Source organism: Amblyomma maculatum, chromosome 1, assembly GCF_055883805.1.
Source record: "Amblyomma maculatum isolate TAMU_Amacu chromosome 1, ASM5588380v1, whole genome shotgun sequence".
Lineage (NCBI taxonomy): Eukaryota > Metazoa > Arthropoda > Arachnida > Ixodida > Ixodidae > Amblyomma > Amblyomma maculatum.
The window spans coordinates 188340838-188358231 of NC_139344.1; the positions used below are offsets into that span (position 1 = coordinate 188340838).

A 17394-nucleotide genomic window follows, 5' to 3' on the forward strand; every position below is an offset into this window, starting at 1 on the left:
CCGTAATACGATGTCAGGACTTCCATTATTCGGGAACCGGCCGCAAAGCGCAGACTCGCTTCGTTTCTTGAGCTACTCTGTGAGAACTCTGCTTGCCTGCAATGTGTGCTTTCCACAACATACTGATTGCGGCGAGTTATGGCGTGCAAGGATGCGAGCAGAGATTGACAGCGGGAGCTCGGATGAAAGCTTCGCCGTCAACGTCAAAGCTGCTGTGGCGGCCTGTTTTATAGGAATTGGATATGAGCAGCTAGTGCGATTTTCCTCAATTATTGGACTCCACAGGCCAATGCATCATAGCTTGGCACATCCAGAGAAATAACAATGCAGAAACAAATGTCCTTGAAGCTGACTGCGGAAGCGGACGCAAATCGCCGCACACTGAAGAAAAAAAGCGCATGTCAGAGTCCACTCGCAAGGGTCACGAGGGAGCGACATATGCTGCAGGAAGTTTCTAGTGCCAGTGGCTGCTTTATGGACAATTTTCTTCTTTTGTTCCAAAGTTTGATCGGAATTGAAGCTCTCTTTTTTAAATAAACATGCAATTTTAACTTCAAATGCATTTTTCTCAAAATGCAATTTTGGGCAATTTTCAGTATTTGCCCTTCATGTTTTTGGTACTTCTGATGCTCATATCTGAATGAAATTTTGCACACATTTTCTCTGAGGCATGAGGAGTGCCATTATCTCTTTCAAAAATAAATACTGATCAAATATTTACAAAAAAAAATAATTACCACATGGTGGTGTCTTGACAATGTAGACTTGCCAGGTTCAAATTTTTCATGTCATTAGCATACTTAATATGTACTTTATTATTAGTTTTTGGCACTCTGCAGTTTATATGGATCAAAATGAGCCATCAACGATGTGTGTTTATGGAAGTTTAGTATGACAAAGAAGGGGGGCAAAAGAATGTATATTTTACACACTGTCACTAAACAGAACAAAAACTATGCAACTTACAATAAACCTAATTGCAGATTTGAAATCAGCATAAAAAACTGAATTATTAACCAGAGTTTCATAGCTCTAAGTCAAATATTAAAGAAAAAGTGTCTTCGAGTAGCATCTCCCCTTAAGCATCCTGCCGTGAATTCCAAGCTCTCCCAAATCCCGTAGGATCCCAAACCTCCACGTCGTGTCGTAGGCTTTTTCGAGGTCAAAAAAGATAGCAAGGCAGTTTGCTTATGAATAAACGCTTCTCGAACTGTATTCTCGAGGCGGACAAGGTGATCAGTAGTGGATCATGTTTTCTTGAAACCGCCCTGGTGAATGTCCAGCAGTTTTTGACATTCGAGAACAAACATCAGTTTTATATTTAGAATGCTTTCAAAGCACTTCGCTAGACAGCTCGTCAGAGCTATTGACCTATAACTGCCTGGGAAGTTTGGTAACTTCCCAGGCTTCAACAGAGACACTATAATAGCTTTCTTTCAGGCCTCAGGAATTTTCCTGGATATCCAGATTTTATTAAAGAGTTTCAATAGTATTTCTACTGAAGTTTCAGATAAATGAGCTAACATTTCATAATGAACTTCATCGGGCCCTGGAGCAGTTTTTTGTCTGATAACAGCACTCTATTTATTTTTTCAAGTGTAATGTTAGCATTAAAGGTTTCGTTTGCACTACCAGACATTGGGAGTTTTTGTCTTTCAGCTATTGATTTGTACTTTAAAAAAGAATGTGTATATAGTGTGCAGAACTTGAAACTGCAGCAAAATGTTTTCCTAATATGTCTGCTTGTTCCTCTATACTCGTTTGTAAGCCAGGGGTTGTCAGTAAAGGAATTGCAAAGGGGGAGTATTTTCCGTCTAGTTTATGAACTTGCTCCCACATCTTTTTGGATGTAGTGGAGCTGTTTATTGACACATAATTCTGACAGGACATTTTCTTGGCACATCGGCGAGTGTGCCATGCCTTCGCTCTTGCCTTTTAGAAATTGATAGGATTTTCGTGTGTTAGATATCTTCGGAATACTCCCCATGCCTTATTCTGTTTCTGTTTTGCTTGTTTGCATTCTCGTGTATACCAAACTTTGCGTTTTCGCTGTACCACTCCCGACGCCTGAGGAATAGCCAAGTGTGCGGCAGCAATAATGCAAGCAGTAAACTTTTTAACTCATCCACGCCGAGGTGATCTGAAAAGACTTTTCCGAGGTTTGCTTCAGTGCGGAATAGTTGCCAGTCGGCTAAATGAAGTGTCCATCGTCGTGGTTTGGTTAACATGATGGATGGTGAGGATGTTAGATTAATTATAATGGGTAAATGATCGCTTCCAAGTGGATTGTCCAGGATATCCCATTTAAAATTATAGTAAAAACAGAAGGTGAACAAAAAGACAAATCCAGACAACTCATTTTTCCACTGCTCGGGGAGCAGTAAGTGTGCTTCCCTGTGTGCTTCTCTGGCAGACATTATTACAGAGAATAAAATCTTCTAAAATCCTGCCTCTGGTGTCTGTGTGTTCACATCCCCAAAGGGAGGAGTGGGCATTAAAATTCCTGACTAAAAGGTATGGCTCTGGTAGTTGCGTTAGAAGTGCTTCTATGTCATGGAGTGTGACTGTTAAGTGTGGTTCGATATAAATAGAGCATACTGTGATTGTTTTAAAATCAACGATGGTGACGGCAACTGCTTCATATTTAGTTTTAAGGCTAATCTCGTGAGTGGCTACTCCGCTCTGAATTATGATGGCAGCACCTCCAGAAAGCCTGTCTGATTGCTTGTGATCACAATGAAAAACGTGATATTTTTTTTTTCTTTTTTTTTTTTGCGGTCCCAAGTTTGTTGCTTGGAGACACAACGCTAAAGGAGAAAATGAATTTAAGATGTCTGTTCAGTCACAGTAATTATTTAAAAGTCCTCAACAATTCCAATGAATTAAAAAAGCCATGTTTAAAAATATTGTTGGGATAGAGTTAAAAGCCTAAGATTGTAGGTCTTTTGGACCTGTTATGGGAACTTTCTCCCTTTTTCTTCTCTCAAGGGAGCTTTGCCGCCTAGGCAGCGAGGGTGAAGAAGTTGTGTCCATCGCATCCTCAGACGCGGTGGAGAACTGTGCAGAAGGCACAGGCTTATCTGTTTTAGACTTTGCCTCATGGGCCAAGGCCTTGGAGCCAGCTGACCTTATGGGGGTGTTACTCCCGCAAGAATGCGCCACGAGGGGACTAGACGCTACAGTCGCCTTCTAGCCCCGACGTGCAGCCCTAGCAGACAGAGCTGTGACCCCCAACCCGCGGTGCGAGAAGTCGCTACTGCGGCGGGTTCGAGCCAGAGGGGACAGAAACCGAGTTCGTACTCTAACAGTTTATTGTGCTCGAGTACACGGCAAAGGAAAACACACTAAAGAACAACCGCCGTGTAGCGAGCGAAAGCCGCGTACGGGGGTGAAATAGAACCACCTAAGGGAGAAGCACGCACGAGGAGGGAGAGGTACTGCTCACCTGCGTGCGGCTTCGTGCTCACGGCCCGCGGCAGTCAGTGCGCGCTGGACCGGGAGCAGAGGGTGAAGGCGGCGGTCTCCCGACGGCAATGCTGAACCGTGCGTGTGCACGCCCAACCGTCAAAAGACGCCGAGGGAGTTGCGACAGACGCGCATCTCACCTCGGCTCGGGGAGAGGAGGTTTCCTGGGTATCCGGTAGGAAAGAAGGAAACCCGTGCGGTGTCGCCGCGGGAGCCTGGGAGGATGGGAGGGTGGCCAGTGTGCCCTCTCCTCGCGGTCCTCCCCAAGAGCGCACGTAATCACGCGTGGTAACTACGCGCAGCCCTTTATAATGGGGGCAGGGGATTATGAATCCCCACATCCCCCCCTCCTTAAAACCGCCGTACGGCTAAAAGTAACCGCGTTCACCCAGAGATATACTGAGTGGGGCCGGCTAGACGCCGTGTAACTTTTAAACCCGTTTAAAGAAAAGCGCCAATATATAAAGAGTTGCAGACAGCTCACAGCCACGGGTGTCGGAGGGGGAGGCAAGGCCGACGACCACAGGAGACGACCTTGGAGCTGGGGACACACGTGCGGCGGCCGCAGGTCCCGCTTCTTCACCGTCACTCGGCCAGGCTTGGAAGTGTCGATGGCTGCAGGCCTGCTACTGCATTCATCGTCGGTCAGCCAAGGCAGCCTGCCGGGGAACGGTTAGGAACTGCGTCTTCGCGTTGCGTAGCATGCTGCAGGCCCCCCTCAGCGGGTCGTCCGCTCGCTCCCGGTCGGCCTCTTTTCCCTCCGTCGTTGACGCCGCCGATGGCGAGGGCAGCGGGGCGCCAAACTGCTCCCGCTGGTGAAGTCACGGCCGCGAGCACCGAACGGCGCCGAGGCGGGCTCTTTGCTGCAGCTTTCGTCGTGCTGGACGCAGGGGCCTGTTCCACGAACTCCGGCTGGCTCGCTCTGTAGCCGACCGGAAACCGTTTGTCTTGGCCCGGTTGACGGTGACAGCAGGCTCTGGTTGCGGGAACGCCACTCCTTGGACGGCCTGCTCCTCGATGCTGCAACGGTCGTCGTGGCCTCCGCCGGCTCCCCTCCTGGCTGGCTGCAAGACTGTCTTTTTCCTTGTTACATTTTTTTTTTTTTTCGTTTACGGTATTCCTCTCCCTTTTTTTTTTTTTTTAATCTAACCCCACTCAGTCTTTTCCAAAGAGAAAGCGCGTGCTTGCTCTGGAAGCAAAATGTACTGAATATCGACAGGGCGTCGCGCCCGTGTTCAGCACGAGAAATTACTCCCTGCGCGTTGGTCAGAGTTACGTCTGCCGTGGGCGCAAGTTGTAACGAGGCGCGATGTTCAAACGACGACATCGGCCTCCCGGTACAGCTGCCTGCTGGCGAGGGAGTGCGTCCTCCTCGGGCCACTCATTCCCTCTGTCAACGTAGGGTTTGAGATCACAGACATGCACCGGTCCGCCGGTCGGTCTTAACTTCAAGTCCGCCAGCCTGTACACGAGCGAAGAGACCTTCTGCCAAACTCGGTACGGTCCTGACCATTTCGGCGCCAGAGAAGCGGAGAACTTCTTACTGGCGTCGCTCAGGACATGACTGCGCCTCAACACGAGATCACCCGGTTTGTAGTGAATTTCTCGGTGAGAGCGGTCATACTGCGCTTTCTGCTCTGCACGAGCAGTGCTCAGATTCCGTCGTGCTTTGTCCAAAGCCTCCGTCATCTTCGCGCGCAGCCCGGTCGCGTAGTCGGCGCGTGCCGATCGAGCGTTCGGGTTGTTGCTACGAACCTGTAGAGTACGGTCTACGGGGTTCGACAGCTCCCTGCCGAGGTTGAGGGCGGCAGGTGTGTACCCAGTTGAGCGATTCACGGTTGATCTGAGAGCAAACCCAATCTCGGGGAGACGGGTATCCCAGTCACTGTGCGTCTCCGCAAATGCAACTAGCATGTGCTTGATGTTGCGGTTCACGCGTTCCGTGGGATTCGCCTGGGCGTGGTACGTGGTTGTTCTCTTGTGCTTAATGCCGAGGGCAACACAGGAGTCCACGAACAGCTTAGCAGTGAAGTACGACGCATTGTCCGTTATCAACTGCTCGGGGTAGCCAAACCGTGTAAACACCTCAACCAGCTTCCCCATGATTACGCGTGCCGTCAGCTTTCTCAGTGGGAAAAGCTCCACCCATTTGCTGAAATGGTCTGTGACAACGAGCAGAAAGTGGTTCCCGCTCGGGGTCCTGGGATAGGGTCCCATGACGTCACAAGCCGCAATCTGCCAGGGAGCCTGGCTATTGATCGGCTGCATAAGCCCAGGTGTGCGTCCACCACGTGGCTTAACCCTTTGGCACACGTCGCACGAGCGGGTGTAGCGAATCACCTCCCGCTTCATGCCAGGCCAGGTAGCGAAGCGACACAACTTAAGAAAAGTCTTAGGGCCGCTCGCATGCCCAGCGATGCACGTGTCATGAAAGTAGCGTAACAACGCCTTTCTCAGCGTGCGTGGGATCACCACCTTGAAGGACTCGTGGGTATCCTTCTCGGAGGGAAAGTATCTCAGCAGGACGCCGTCAGAGTCAAGCAGATAGGAATCCATCGCGCTCACAGCATTACCAGCTGTGTTCGAGCGCCCCGCACGGGCAACAATACCAGCTGCCTCCATGTGCCCCGCGGACAGCGCACTTGTCACGAGACCGTTAGGCAAAGCGGAGGTAACTTTTAACTGCTCGACTTAAACCCATAAGAGATGCAGGCCCAAAAGCCCAATTCCATCGGCCATAAGGGGCAAGGACGCAGTGATTGCCACCGCCCGGCCAGTACGGGACCCGCTCCAAAGAGGCGCTATTATCCGGAGCACGGAACACCGGGAGGCCCCCCGAAGAAGAGCGCCCGCCCGGGAACGACTACCCTCAATGCTGGGGGACGCTCGGGCCGCTCCGGTACTGCGACGGCGGTCGCCGCGCCGGAGACCCGCACTGTCGCAACATGGACACACCAGAGGGGCACGGAGGCGCCGGTGAGTTATTTCTCGGACCGGCCCTGGAGAGTGCAAGTACGAGCGCCCCGCAGCAAAAGCGACCACAAGCTGCTGAGCATGTTCCAGGGCCGGACCGTGGAAGATGAAGATCGCCGCGCTAACGGCGCCTCTCTGCCTCCGGCGCCCGGCTCCGTGTTCTGTGTATGCGGAGGCCTGGTGTTGTCCCGCGCAAATCACCGTGGCTCCAGACTTCACCGCGGCTGGGACGAGAGGAACCGGGCGGAGCCTGCTGCGCCGCCGTCATCATTCGCGTCACAACTCGGCCCCGCGGCGGCGGAGATGATGCGTCGGCTCGCCGAGGACCCGGCGTACGCGCAGTGGTTGCTGGCGATCGCTCGCACCGGTCCTGGGGCGTCGGCGTCACCGCTGCCGGGGCCGAGCCAGTTGAGCGTCACCGGAGCAGCGGAGGAGCCTGCCTGCAGCGGCGTTCCTGGTGGCCTTTCCCCCGCGCGGCCGGGTCGGTCCCGACTGTCCCCGAGTGCTCCAGAATGGACCCCATCATCGTCCTCGACGACATCATCGGCGGACCCGCTGATAGATTTCGCGGAGTTGATGGGAGAGTAGAACCAACAGCCCCCCCCCCCCCCCCACTTCGGAAAAGGTGATACGGCGGTTTTAAGGAGGGGGGGATGTGGGGATTCACAATCCCCTTCCTCCATTATAACGCCCGCGCGTAATTAACACGCGTGATTTCGCGCGCTGGCAGAGAGGTTGGCGGAGGAGAGGGCACGCTGGCCACCCCCCGCCGCCTCCCGGGACTGCGGCGACGCTGCCGCGGGCTTCCCTCTTTCCTGCCGGCGTAACCGGGAGACCTCCTCTCCCGTTCCGTGTCGAGGAGCGCGACTGTAGCAACTCGCTTGGGGTCTTCGGCGAATGGGCGCGCACGCGCGCGGTACATGATTTCCGCCGAGGAGACCACCGCCGTCACCGAGAATCGCACACTGACCGTAGGCACCGCAACGGGATGTGAGCGAGAAGCTGTGTCAGGTGAGCAGACACTTCCTCTCACCTACTTGACGCGCTTCCCTATTAGGTGGTTTTTATTTCACCCCCGTACGCGGCTTTCGCTCGCTACACGGTGGTTGTTCTTAATTGCTATTCTCTTGCCGTGTACTCGAGCAGTGCAATAAACTCTTGTTCGAGTACGCAACTCGGTGTTTGTCCCCTCTGGCCCGAACCCGCCGCAGTGGCGATTTCTCGCACCGCGGGTTGGGGGTCACAGCTCTGTCTGCTAGGGCTGGCACGTTGGGGCTAGAAGGCGACTCCTGCGTCTAGCCCCCCCGTGGCGCATTCTCTCTTCTCTACGAGAATGGTAACCCCCATATTATGGCGCCCAACGTGGGGCGCCAAGATATGGGGGTGTTACTCCCGCAAGAATGCGCCACGAGGGGACTAGACGCTACAGTCGCCTTCTAGCCCCGACGTGCAGCCCTAGCAGACAGAGCTGTGACCCCCAACCCGCGGTGCGAGAAGTCGCTACTGCGGCGGGTTCGAGCCAGAGGGGACAGAAACCGAGTTCGTACTCTAACAGTTTATTGTGCTCGAGTACACGGCAAAGGAAAACACACTAAAGAACAACCGCCGTGTAGCGAGCGAAAGCCGCGTACGGGGGTGAAATAGAACCACCTAAGGGAGAAGCACGCACGAGGAGGGAGAGGTACTGCTCACCTGCGTGCGGCTTCGTGCTCACGGCCCGCGGCAGTCAGTGCGCGCTGGACCGGGAGCAGAGGGTGAAGGCGGCGGTCTCCCGACGGCAATGCTGAACCGTGCGTGTGCACGCCCAACCGTCAAAAGACGCCGAGGGAGTTGCGACAGACGCGCATCTCACCTCGGCTCGGGGAGAGGAGGTTTCCTGGGTATCCGGTAGGAAAGAAGGAAACCCGTGCGGTGTCGCCGCGGGAGCCTGGGAGGATGGGAGGGTGGCCAGTGTGCCCTCTCCTCGCGGTCCTCCCCAAGAGCGCACGTAATCACGCGTGGTAACTACGCGCAGCCCTTTATAATGGGGGCAGGGGATTATGAATCCCCACAACCTGGAGGTCTGCGCAGCCTGTTTTGTGGGCGGTGGAGCAGCGCCAGCTGTCTCCACACAGGGCGCAGATGGCGCTGCCCCGGCCTCACTGTGTGCTACATGGGCAGGCGCCAATAACCGCTGTGACTCCGCGCCCTGCTCTGTCACAGCACAGTAAGAAGGCTTTTCTGGCAATGAAAGCCTCTTCCGTGCTTCCCCGTAAGTTATATTTTCCGTGACTTTCAGAGTAATTACTTCCTTTTCTTTTTTCCATGCTGGGCATGACCGCGAGTAAGCAGGATGATTTCCTTGACAGTTTGTACAAAGGTGTGGCTCAACATCACAATTATCTATGGGGTGATTGTGGGAAGCACATTTGGCACAGGTGAGTTGGCCACGGCAGCTCTGTGAGCTGTGGCCATACTGTTGGCAGTTACAGCATCTACGTGGGTTCAGGATGCAGGGCCTCAGTTTTATCTTTGTGTAGTCTACTTCAGCAGATTCTGGGAGAGTGCTTGCAGCAAAGGTGAGTACAATGTGCTTTGTTTGTATCTCTTTGTTGTCTCATCTGATCTTTATCAGGTAAACATCTGTGGCATTTTGTTCTTTCAGGCCTTCAAGGAGTTCTTGTTTGCTCATGTACCTAAGGCCATCATCAGAAATGACTCCCCGAACTGTGTTTAGTGACCGGTGCAGACTTATTATAACTGGTATTTCTCCAAAAGATTTAACTGAACTTAGCTTTTGATGCTGGTGATTATAAATCAATTTCAACAGTAGGTCGCCATTTCCAAGCTTCTTTATTTTGTATTCCTGGCCTACAGCCTCAAAGTCCTTGAAACTACAAACGGAGACACAAGTTGCACAGTTATTTCCTCGTGGTCACTATGGACCACGTGGAAACGAGAGAAGTTAGTGAGATTCTATGAGAAAAAGACGGTTGGTCTCGGTGCGCCCCCTTTTAGGAGGATGATCGGGATTAAGGAGTTTAGATGCCATAAAAAAAGTATACTGTTCGGATGCTGTGTCAGCCACCCACCATGGAGCCCAACGAGGGGGTGGGACAGGAACTGGCAAGTCCTGCCCACGCCAGCTGTACATCGTAACTATAACCTAATATGCCATAACTCAGGGTAGCTAGCCACACGAGGTTAACCCTTGCCGCCTGGAAGTAGGAAGAAATGATGGTTTGGTTTGTGGGGTTTAACGTCTCAAAGCAACTCAGGCTATGAGAGACGCCGTAATGAAGGAAATTTTGGCCACCTGAGGTTCTTTGACGTGCACTGACATCTCACAACACATGGGCGCCTTGCTTTTCGCCTCCATCGAAAAGCGGCCGCCGAGGCCGGGATTCGATCCCGCGTAATTGGGAACAGTAGTCGAGCGCCGTAACCACTGCGCCACCCCGGCGGGGCGGAAGAAATGAAGAAGGTAAGAGAAGACAGGACAGTTGTAAGAAAGAAAATAGGAAAGTGAAAGATGGAGGGGAGGACAGGAAAAGGTGACTGCCGATTTCCCCCGGGTGGGTTAGCCCGGAGGTGCCGTCTATGGGAAGCGTGGGCCAAAGTGGTGTGTTGCCTCTGCCGAGGGGCAACACATCGTAGGAAAGGCAGTCATCAGTAGGAAAGGCAGTCTGGTAAAAAAAACTGCCCTTGATAACTTATCTCTACGAATACAACATGTGGGGGTAGCTTGAGGACTCGCAGAAAATTTAAATAAATATTACAGTCAAACCTCGCTATAACAACACGGATATAGCGAATTATCGGATAAAACAAACTAAAATAAAAGTTTGGTTGGTCTATGGTTTATTTCTATGGGAGCTCTTTCTGTATAACAAAACAAAAATTTAAAAATCTGATGCTAGATTGGTTATAACGAAGCAGTTCTTTTGCATTAAAACAGCAAAATATGCATGAAGTAGCCAGAAAAGACATCAAGAAGTGCAATTTTTAAATGAATAGAATCGCCCGCCACAGAAGTGCGTTTAAATCACCCGCACGTTTGCGTGCAGCGTCATCTAGCGGCGGCGACAAAAACCAGCACCAACGGCCCATGGCTCCCGAGATCACACTTCTGCGCGCGGTGATCTCATAGGTCATGAACAGCTATGGCCGGACTTGAGCGTCGCCGTCATCGCCGCTGCTTGAGTCCGGCCATGCGATAGCTGCCAGGCATGTCATGTCATCACCACTGCCTCGTCATGGAGTGAATCCCTGCCATGCCCTTGCCACTGCAACCTAGCCGCGCGCGTGCGCTACACTCCCCGAGTCTGTTGGCTTCGTTGTGCAAATTGTGTGCGGAAGCAACATCCCTTCCTAGTATTCATTTTTGCTCTCCAACAAGAAACAAAAAGCGAGATTTCATGTTTATAGTAAGCTCTTAATTAAAAAATTGTGTTTTCACATCTTTGTGTTATTAGTAAATATGAATAATATTAGTAAGCATCTTGTTTCATTTTATTAGCAAGCTTATTTACAGAAATTTGGGTGCGCACTTTTATATCGGATATAACGAAAAAAATTTTCGTGCCTGTACTACTTTGTTATAATGAGGTCCGACTGTATTACTATTGTAATGCAACTGTTCAGGCCCAAATAAATTTTACTATTGCAATAAATTTCAAACTATTCAGGCATAAATAAATATTATTACTATTGTAATCCAATCTCAAAATGTTCAGGCAGGCCAACCACAGCAGAGTACCTAGCAAGAAAATGCAAATGACACAAAAAAACATGGAAGGAATGGATAGGTTATTAAGAGGCAACGCTCACACCACAATCGAGTGAAGCTAAACTTCTGATACTTCAATGCATGCAGCCTCCCATACAGCTGCAGCTGCTATCACCACCCCACTACTCTGTTTCCAGCGACCCATCCCTGCACACGTTTCCTGCCTTTGCTTTTCTTACTCCACCCAATTTTGTCAGTGCTCTCTCTCTTTAACCACCTGTACTGCCTTCTTTCTACACCCTAGCCACATTCTTCGCACTTGCAATACAGCCGCATGCTTGCACCCAAATTTGTTAAGAAGCTGGCTTGTCCCGGCAACACCTGGGCCTGGTGGCACAAGCCTCTTTAGCTACCCTGAAAAGCTTGGAAAAAAAAAAAAAAGGAATCCACACTAACAGTTCTGAACATATTGTGTGCTGCATTCTGAAGCATAAGTTGATGTCTCCTGCAGGATTTTGTGGAATCTTTGTTCTAAATCCACGGAATTTAAAATTTTCCACTGCAGAAGGTGCTTTACTTATAAATACCACCTATCACCAGTGACCTTAGCTGGACTAAACATATAGACTGTGTAACGGCTATTAGAATCTAATCTAGCTGCTCTTTCTGAGCCATGCTCTGGAATTTCCTATACTCCTTCAGCTTGTCATCCTGCTTACAAACATTGTTCTCCCTGCCTTAGATTATGCTTCCATTACCTGGAACCCGATAAGATAACTAACATTATAAGGTATTTTCTTGTAATGTAGAAAATATGCAGAGAAAAGGGGTAAGGTTTATTCATAACAGCTTTAGGCAAACCTAAGTCAGTGGCTTATTAACAAGAGCTAACTTGCCATTAATAAGGAAAGAAATGTCAGCAGGCTTAAGTTACATAGTTAATTAAAGAGCACTATTAGCCTCACCACGGTTTTGCCAGGGCTCTCGACTATGTGCCCAAGGATGTGGGATTGAAACCCAGCTGTGGTGGTCGCTTTACAGTGGAGGCGAGAAGCAAGGTACCTATGTGCTGTGCGATGTCAGGGCACGTTAACCGTTTTGTTATATCAACGAATTTCTTAACAAAACTGCTTATTTTTTTTATTCCTAATTTCGGTTATTATTGCAATAAAAAGCATGCATTCGATCTTTAAAAAATATTTGAAGCAAACACGAAGTCAAATTAGTATATTGAACTTTATTATTTCTCACAATACGGAAAACCAACTTCCTCCTGGTAATGAGCAATAAAAATTAAAAAATGACCACAGCCAACAATTTCTTAACTCTTTCACTGAGTTATGGTGATCGTCCGAAGAAGATGAGGACGAAGAAAAGCGTCGTTTCCGAGAAGACGGGCCAGCAATGCACGGGCCGCCTTTGCCGGATGCCATTTTTAAAACCCATGTTGCCATACGATAGAGACGTTTATGTGGTAGAAAAAAAACGAAATTAGCAGGTCAGTGCTGCCATCTGTCAGCAAAAGCCATCTAAGCCACAAACGAGCGCTGCTCGTCCGAAACTCTGAAGGGAAGAACCTATTCAGCGAGGACAAGCTATAGTCGTCCAAAACGGTTTGGGGACGGCTTGGCAAGGACGAGCGCAGAAACGGTCGTCCGAAACGGTTAAGGGGTTAAAGGAACCCAAAGTCGTTGAAATTTCCTGGGCCCTCTACTACGCCGTCGCTCATAGCCCAAGTCGCTTTGGGACATTAAACCCCACAAACAAAACAAAACAAAACAAAACCAAACCAAACCAAACCTAAAGAGCACTATTAAACTGACCTTTCAGACGTCACCTCTTTCTCAACCAGATTTGTTACTAAACAAAGGCATGCTTCAATATTAACTCCATTTCAGCCGTACAACAACTGTTATAATTTTTTCCAAGAAAGATAACTGATTAAAACAATATTGGAGGGCCTTAAAGTTTGGCAATCAGCACTTAGTTTTTGTTTCCCTTCCTTGATAATGTCGCATAATATGGATATTTTCCTTTTCCTTTAACATGACCTCGTTTATTTTGCTTTAACATGTCCCTCTTTATTTATGCTTTGCCATTCTATTGCATCTGATATTTTGTTTTGCTCTCACCCTGCTAATCCAAAATATGAGACTGCAGTATTCACAAATAAAGTAAAATAAAGTAAAATAAAAGCTCAAAAGCTTTTTTGCGAAATGTATGGAGATCTACGAAAACTCCTGCCATGAGCTGAAAATTTAATGGCTGGAATTTGGCACTCCACTCCACACTGTGTGCTATCAGCCATTACCCTTTTTTATCATTCAGTTGTGGGAAACCCTGCTGCAGAGTACATGCATGCAAACACAATGGAACTATTACGCATGTCACAGCCTAAGGCCAGCTGGTATAAATGACCCACTGCACTGCAATGACCCACATGCTTGCATGTTACACAACCAATTACATTCCTCTCACCTTGTGTCAGATGAGGTAGCGCTAATGCTGCATGCGACAGGTGATGGTGTTTGCAGCATTGTTGTCAGACTGAGGATCTTGTCACCAACTGCAGTGCAGCGAGCTTCAACAGTGCTTATCTTGTTGCAGAGACCATCCAACCTCTCACATAGCTCCGCCTGTAGCTCCGAAAGTTGTGCCTGAAATGTCCACACATGTACAATCATTTCAAAATGAGCTATAATATATATCTACATATCTACTGCCTACATTACATTCTTGCGTTCAACCACAGCGTTGCTCCATGCTTGCTTTCCACTGCAGTGAACCATAGAGCCGACATCAAGGCACCGCTGCATGATGCTTTAATGCTCCATATATTTCCCTTTTAAAAAGTCAGACTATGTATCGCTGAGATGCAACATGACACATAATCACAGAATATTTTTAAATCTGACTACTCAACTACAAAAAGATTCCAATAAAGACACTTGCTACAGAACACAAAGTGTGCTTTCTGGCCGAAAGGCAGCTCTGCACTGCTTACATTGAGGACAACTAGTCATTCTGTTTGAGCTTGGACCAAAAGCGGCACATTTGATGGTCCTCCACGCAGATGCGGAATGAGGACCATCGCCACAGTAGCCTTAATCTGCATTTTCGGTTACTGTACAGGGTATCCTGGTCTTTTTACCATCATGCTGCTGCTTAATTTTTATTTTTTGTACCAGTGCCCTTTAGCAGATTTCTCTGTTGTCGAAGCAAAGAGTGCCCACACTTAGCGCACCTTTGTATTCAAGCAGTGGAGTGCTAGCCCTGTGTATATTTACAGCCAGCAGGAAGTGTGCTGCAGTGAACAGCAAGCACGGAGCAACGCCATGATTGAATGCGGACTCAACGTGTAAATCATTTTCTCGCTTTAAACAAAATATACTCCAATTATACTTTAAAAAATAAATGTTATTTAATAGTACTATGCAATTTGCTAACAATCATACAATCATATTTTTATGAGAACCACCTCACTGTGCAATGGACTGCTGAGTATACCTCAAAAAGCAAATTTTCTGAAATTTAGGAATTTTTTTTTGCAGACCTTACGTTGTTTTACCTCCGATATATATTATACCCTTTTTTGTCTTCTGCACAACTTACAAAATAACTGAAATGACTACTGTGGCTTATACTGAAACAAAAATAAATCAAATTTTGGATAAATGTTCTGCATATGAAAGCAACATACTTTATTTGTACAAAAAAGTTTCATAGTTCTGCATTTGTTTTCATGAGGTTTTTTTCCTGTGACGAGGTTGTGCTAGCACCCGCAAACTTCAGATTTCAGCCACGGCTCAAAAAAAACAAAAAAAAAAAAAACATTTTTTTAAAGATAAACCGAAGATGATCAAGTGCAAGGTCTAGATCAGTTGGCGTAGAATGACCCAGTGGTAAAGCCATACTTATTCCAGTACTGACACATACTCTATGATTTCACACAATGCCTCTCAGCTGTCTGCTAGTTCGTAATCTGCTGTGAGAGATCTAGAATGATGCTTTGCAGACAAGTGCCAGTAAAGTATGCAAGCTTTCTAAACTGAAAGGCCGACAATGGTAGCGTTATCATATGATCAAATATAGTGGCTCTCGTGCTGTAAATGTCTATAGTATAAAGTAGTCGAATACTGAACACTGCAATAGCCCACAGTACACCCAATCCTGGCTGAGAAAGGTGCAATGCTTGATTACTACACCATCAACCTTGGAAAAGATTTTACTCAGACCTGATCTGCCTGGCCATGATTTACATGGATGTTTTCCTCAGGTTCTGGCTACAATAAAATTACATTTCTTATTTTTTCTGACCCACTTTTATTCTTCACAGAAAACATCATGGTGAACACATCAGTGTCCTATATTAACACATGATGAAAAATGCAGCTAAATAGGCAATAATCATGTGTGCAGACCAACTAGCTAAACATTCCACTGTATTATTGGTCCTATTAGTTCACACTGATTCAAACTTCACTACTTGCTCTCTATGGCAGAATCTATCCTTTCAAGGTTTTTGAAACTAGATGAATTGATGTGTCATCATCAACTCGCCCTCATAAGGCCAGACAGCCAAGAGACCCACCGCCAGGTCTTCTTGGGGAGTGCTGCTAGCAAGGCTTGTCTCCTCATCTGGGGGCAAGCCAGTCATTTTGGCCAGAAGAAACTGGCCCCCCACAACAGGCACCAGCCGAAGCGGCGAGCTATCTGCCTGTTCCGCCAGCTGGTCCACCAGCACAAGCCCCGGTAGGCTGTCTCCTGCGCCTGTCATACACAGCTGTTAGCAGGTACGGTTTTTCAACAGCATATCTGCTCTACAGCAGGGGTCTCAAATTGCTATGTGAGATGCATTTAGAAAATGTCTTAATCGTGGGCCAGAAGCTGCAAAATGACAAAAACAAGAAAAGAGATAATTATAAACAAGGAATTCAAAAGTAAAAAATCCACTAAAGTATCTCGTTCTAAGAACATGCTTTTCCATTTTTCACAAGGAAGAAAAAAGGCATTATCTAGACTATGCCCAAATGCCAGACTGGCACCTCTTCAGCATGTCTAGGTGAGAGAACTACTGAAAAGGTACCCACGAACATCAGCTATCCTCACAAGAAAAAAATGCAGGCTTGGAGATAAAAAAGGACGGGTTGTCCGGCTCCTAGCTCTTGAAGCAGCTGATGACCAACCGATGTTTACACAGATTAAGGAGGCAATACTTCTTTTCATTTCCGCAAAGAACTTTATCATCTAGGAACGAGGCCTGTTAGTTAATTTTAATTGGAGAACGAGTCTTATGGTAAGGCAGACTCGTGAAGCTGGCACACACTTTTAGAACAGGACAAATTTTTTCAGCCATGGGCTGCATCATACACCTCCGCGGGCTGCAGGAAGCTCACAAGCCACGTATTTGAGACCCCTGCTCTGCACTTTGGCAACAAAGCATGGGCAAAATCATGCACAAAACTTCAAAAATCCTTTCCTAAACACACAGCAGTACTACTAAAAGCCATGCCTTCTGCCTTCTTCCACCAAGCTGAAAAAAAAAAAGTTAACACAGCATGTGGGCACATTTTGCTATTCATCCATTTGCTTACACAATAAGCAAGCATAATCTTAACAATCTTAAGGCAAATGTACATGTAAAGTGTTAGTCAAAAATATATAGTCTGACAAGTTTGCTTCTGTACCTTGCTGTGCAAATCATTTTGCATTGGCAACATACCAAATACCTCAAAGTCAAGAAAAACTTTCGTGCTCACCTTTTTAACACTTAAAACTTGCAGACGCATTAGAGGGCCTCACAATAAGTAGCTCAGCAGCAAACCGACGTAGGTAAAGCAATAAAAACTATGCACAAAAATTATACAATCAAGTATCCCTAGCTTCAAGAATGCCAACAAAGCATTCGCCTTGCTTCATACTCCACATATAGCACACCCAGCACGCTTTATAATGCAGCGTGCTCACATTCGCAACTGAACTCTGCCTCGTTCACTTGCGCGGCAATGCACCAACTGTGAAGCAGTGGAATAGAGATATGCGACTGCACAGCAGCATCAGGGCGTTCAGAAAAAACTACCAACAGCGACATCCATTGTGCTACGGGCAGCATCCTACAAGCATTCGTCCACTGTTAGGCTCGCCGCATGTTTGTGGCCTCCTGCAAAAGTGCTGTGTGTGCATTGAAAGCATGACACTGTCTCAGCTGCATTCACTGCTTTCTACACCAATAAGATTGACCTTGCGAA

At 48.1% G+C, this 17394-nt stretch overlaps 1 protein-coding gene across 3 annotated transcripts in view; it reads right to left on the reverse strand.

Moving 5' to 3' along the window:
• Positions 1-17394, reverse strand: part of LOC146205168 (protein BANP-like) — an 82660-nt gene that overhangs the window by 54597 nt on the left and 10669 nt on the right. For all 3 annotated transcript variants that reach the window (XM_084589851.1, XM_084589852.1, XM_084589853.1), the window contains exons 3-4: positions 15738-15916; positions 13625-13803 (exon numbers count right to left, since the gene is read on the reverse strand). In XM_084589851.1, the coding sequence (XP_084445977.1) occupies positions 13625-13803; positions 15738-15916 (358 nt within the window). The remainder of the gene's footprint in view (positions 1-13624; positions 13804-15737; positions 15917-17394) is intronic.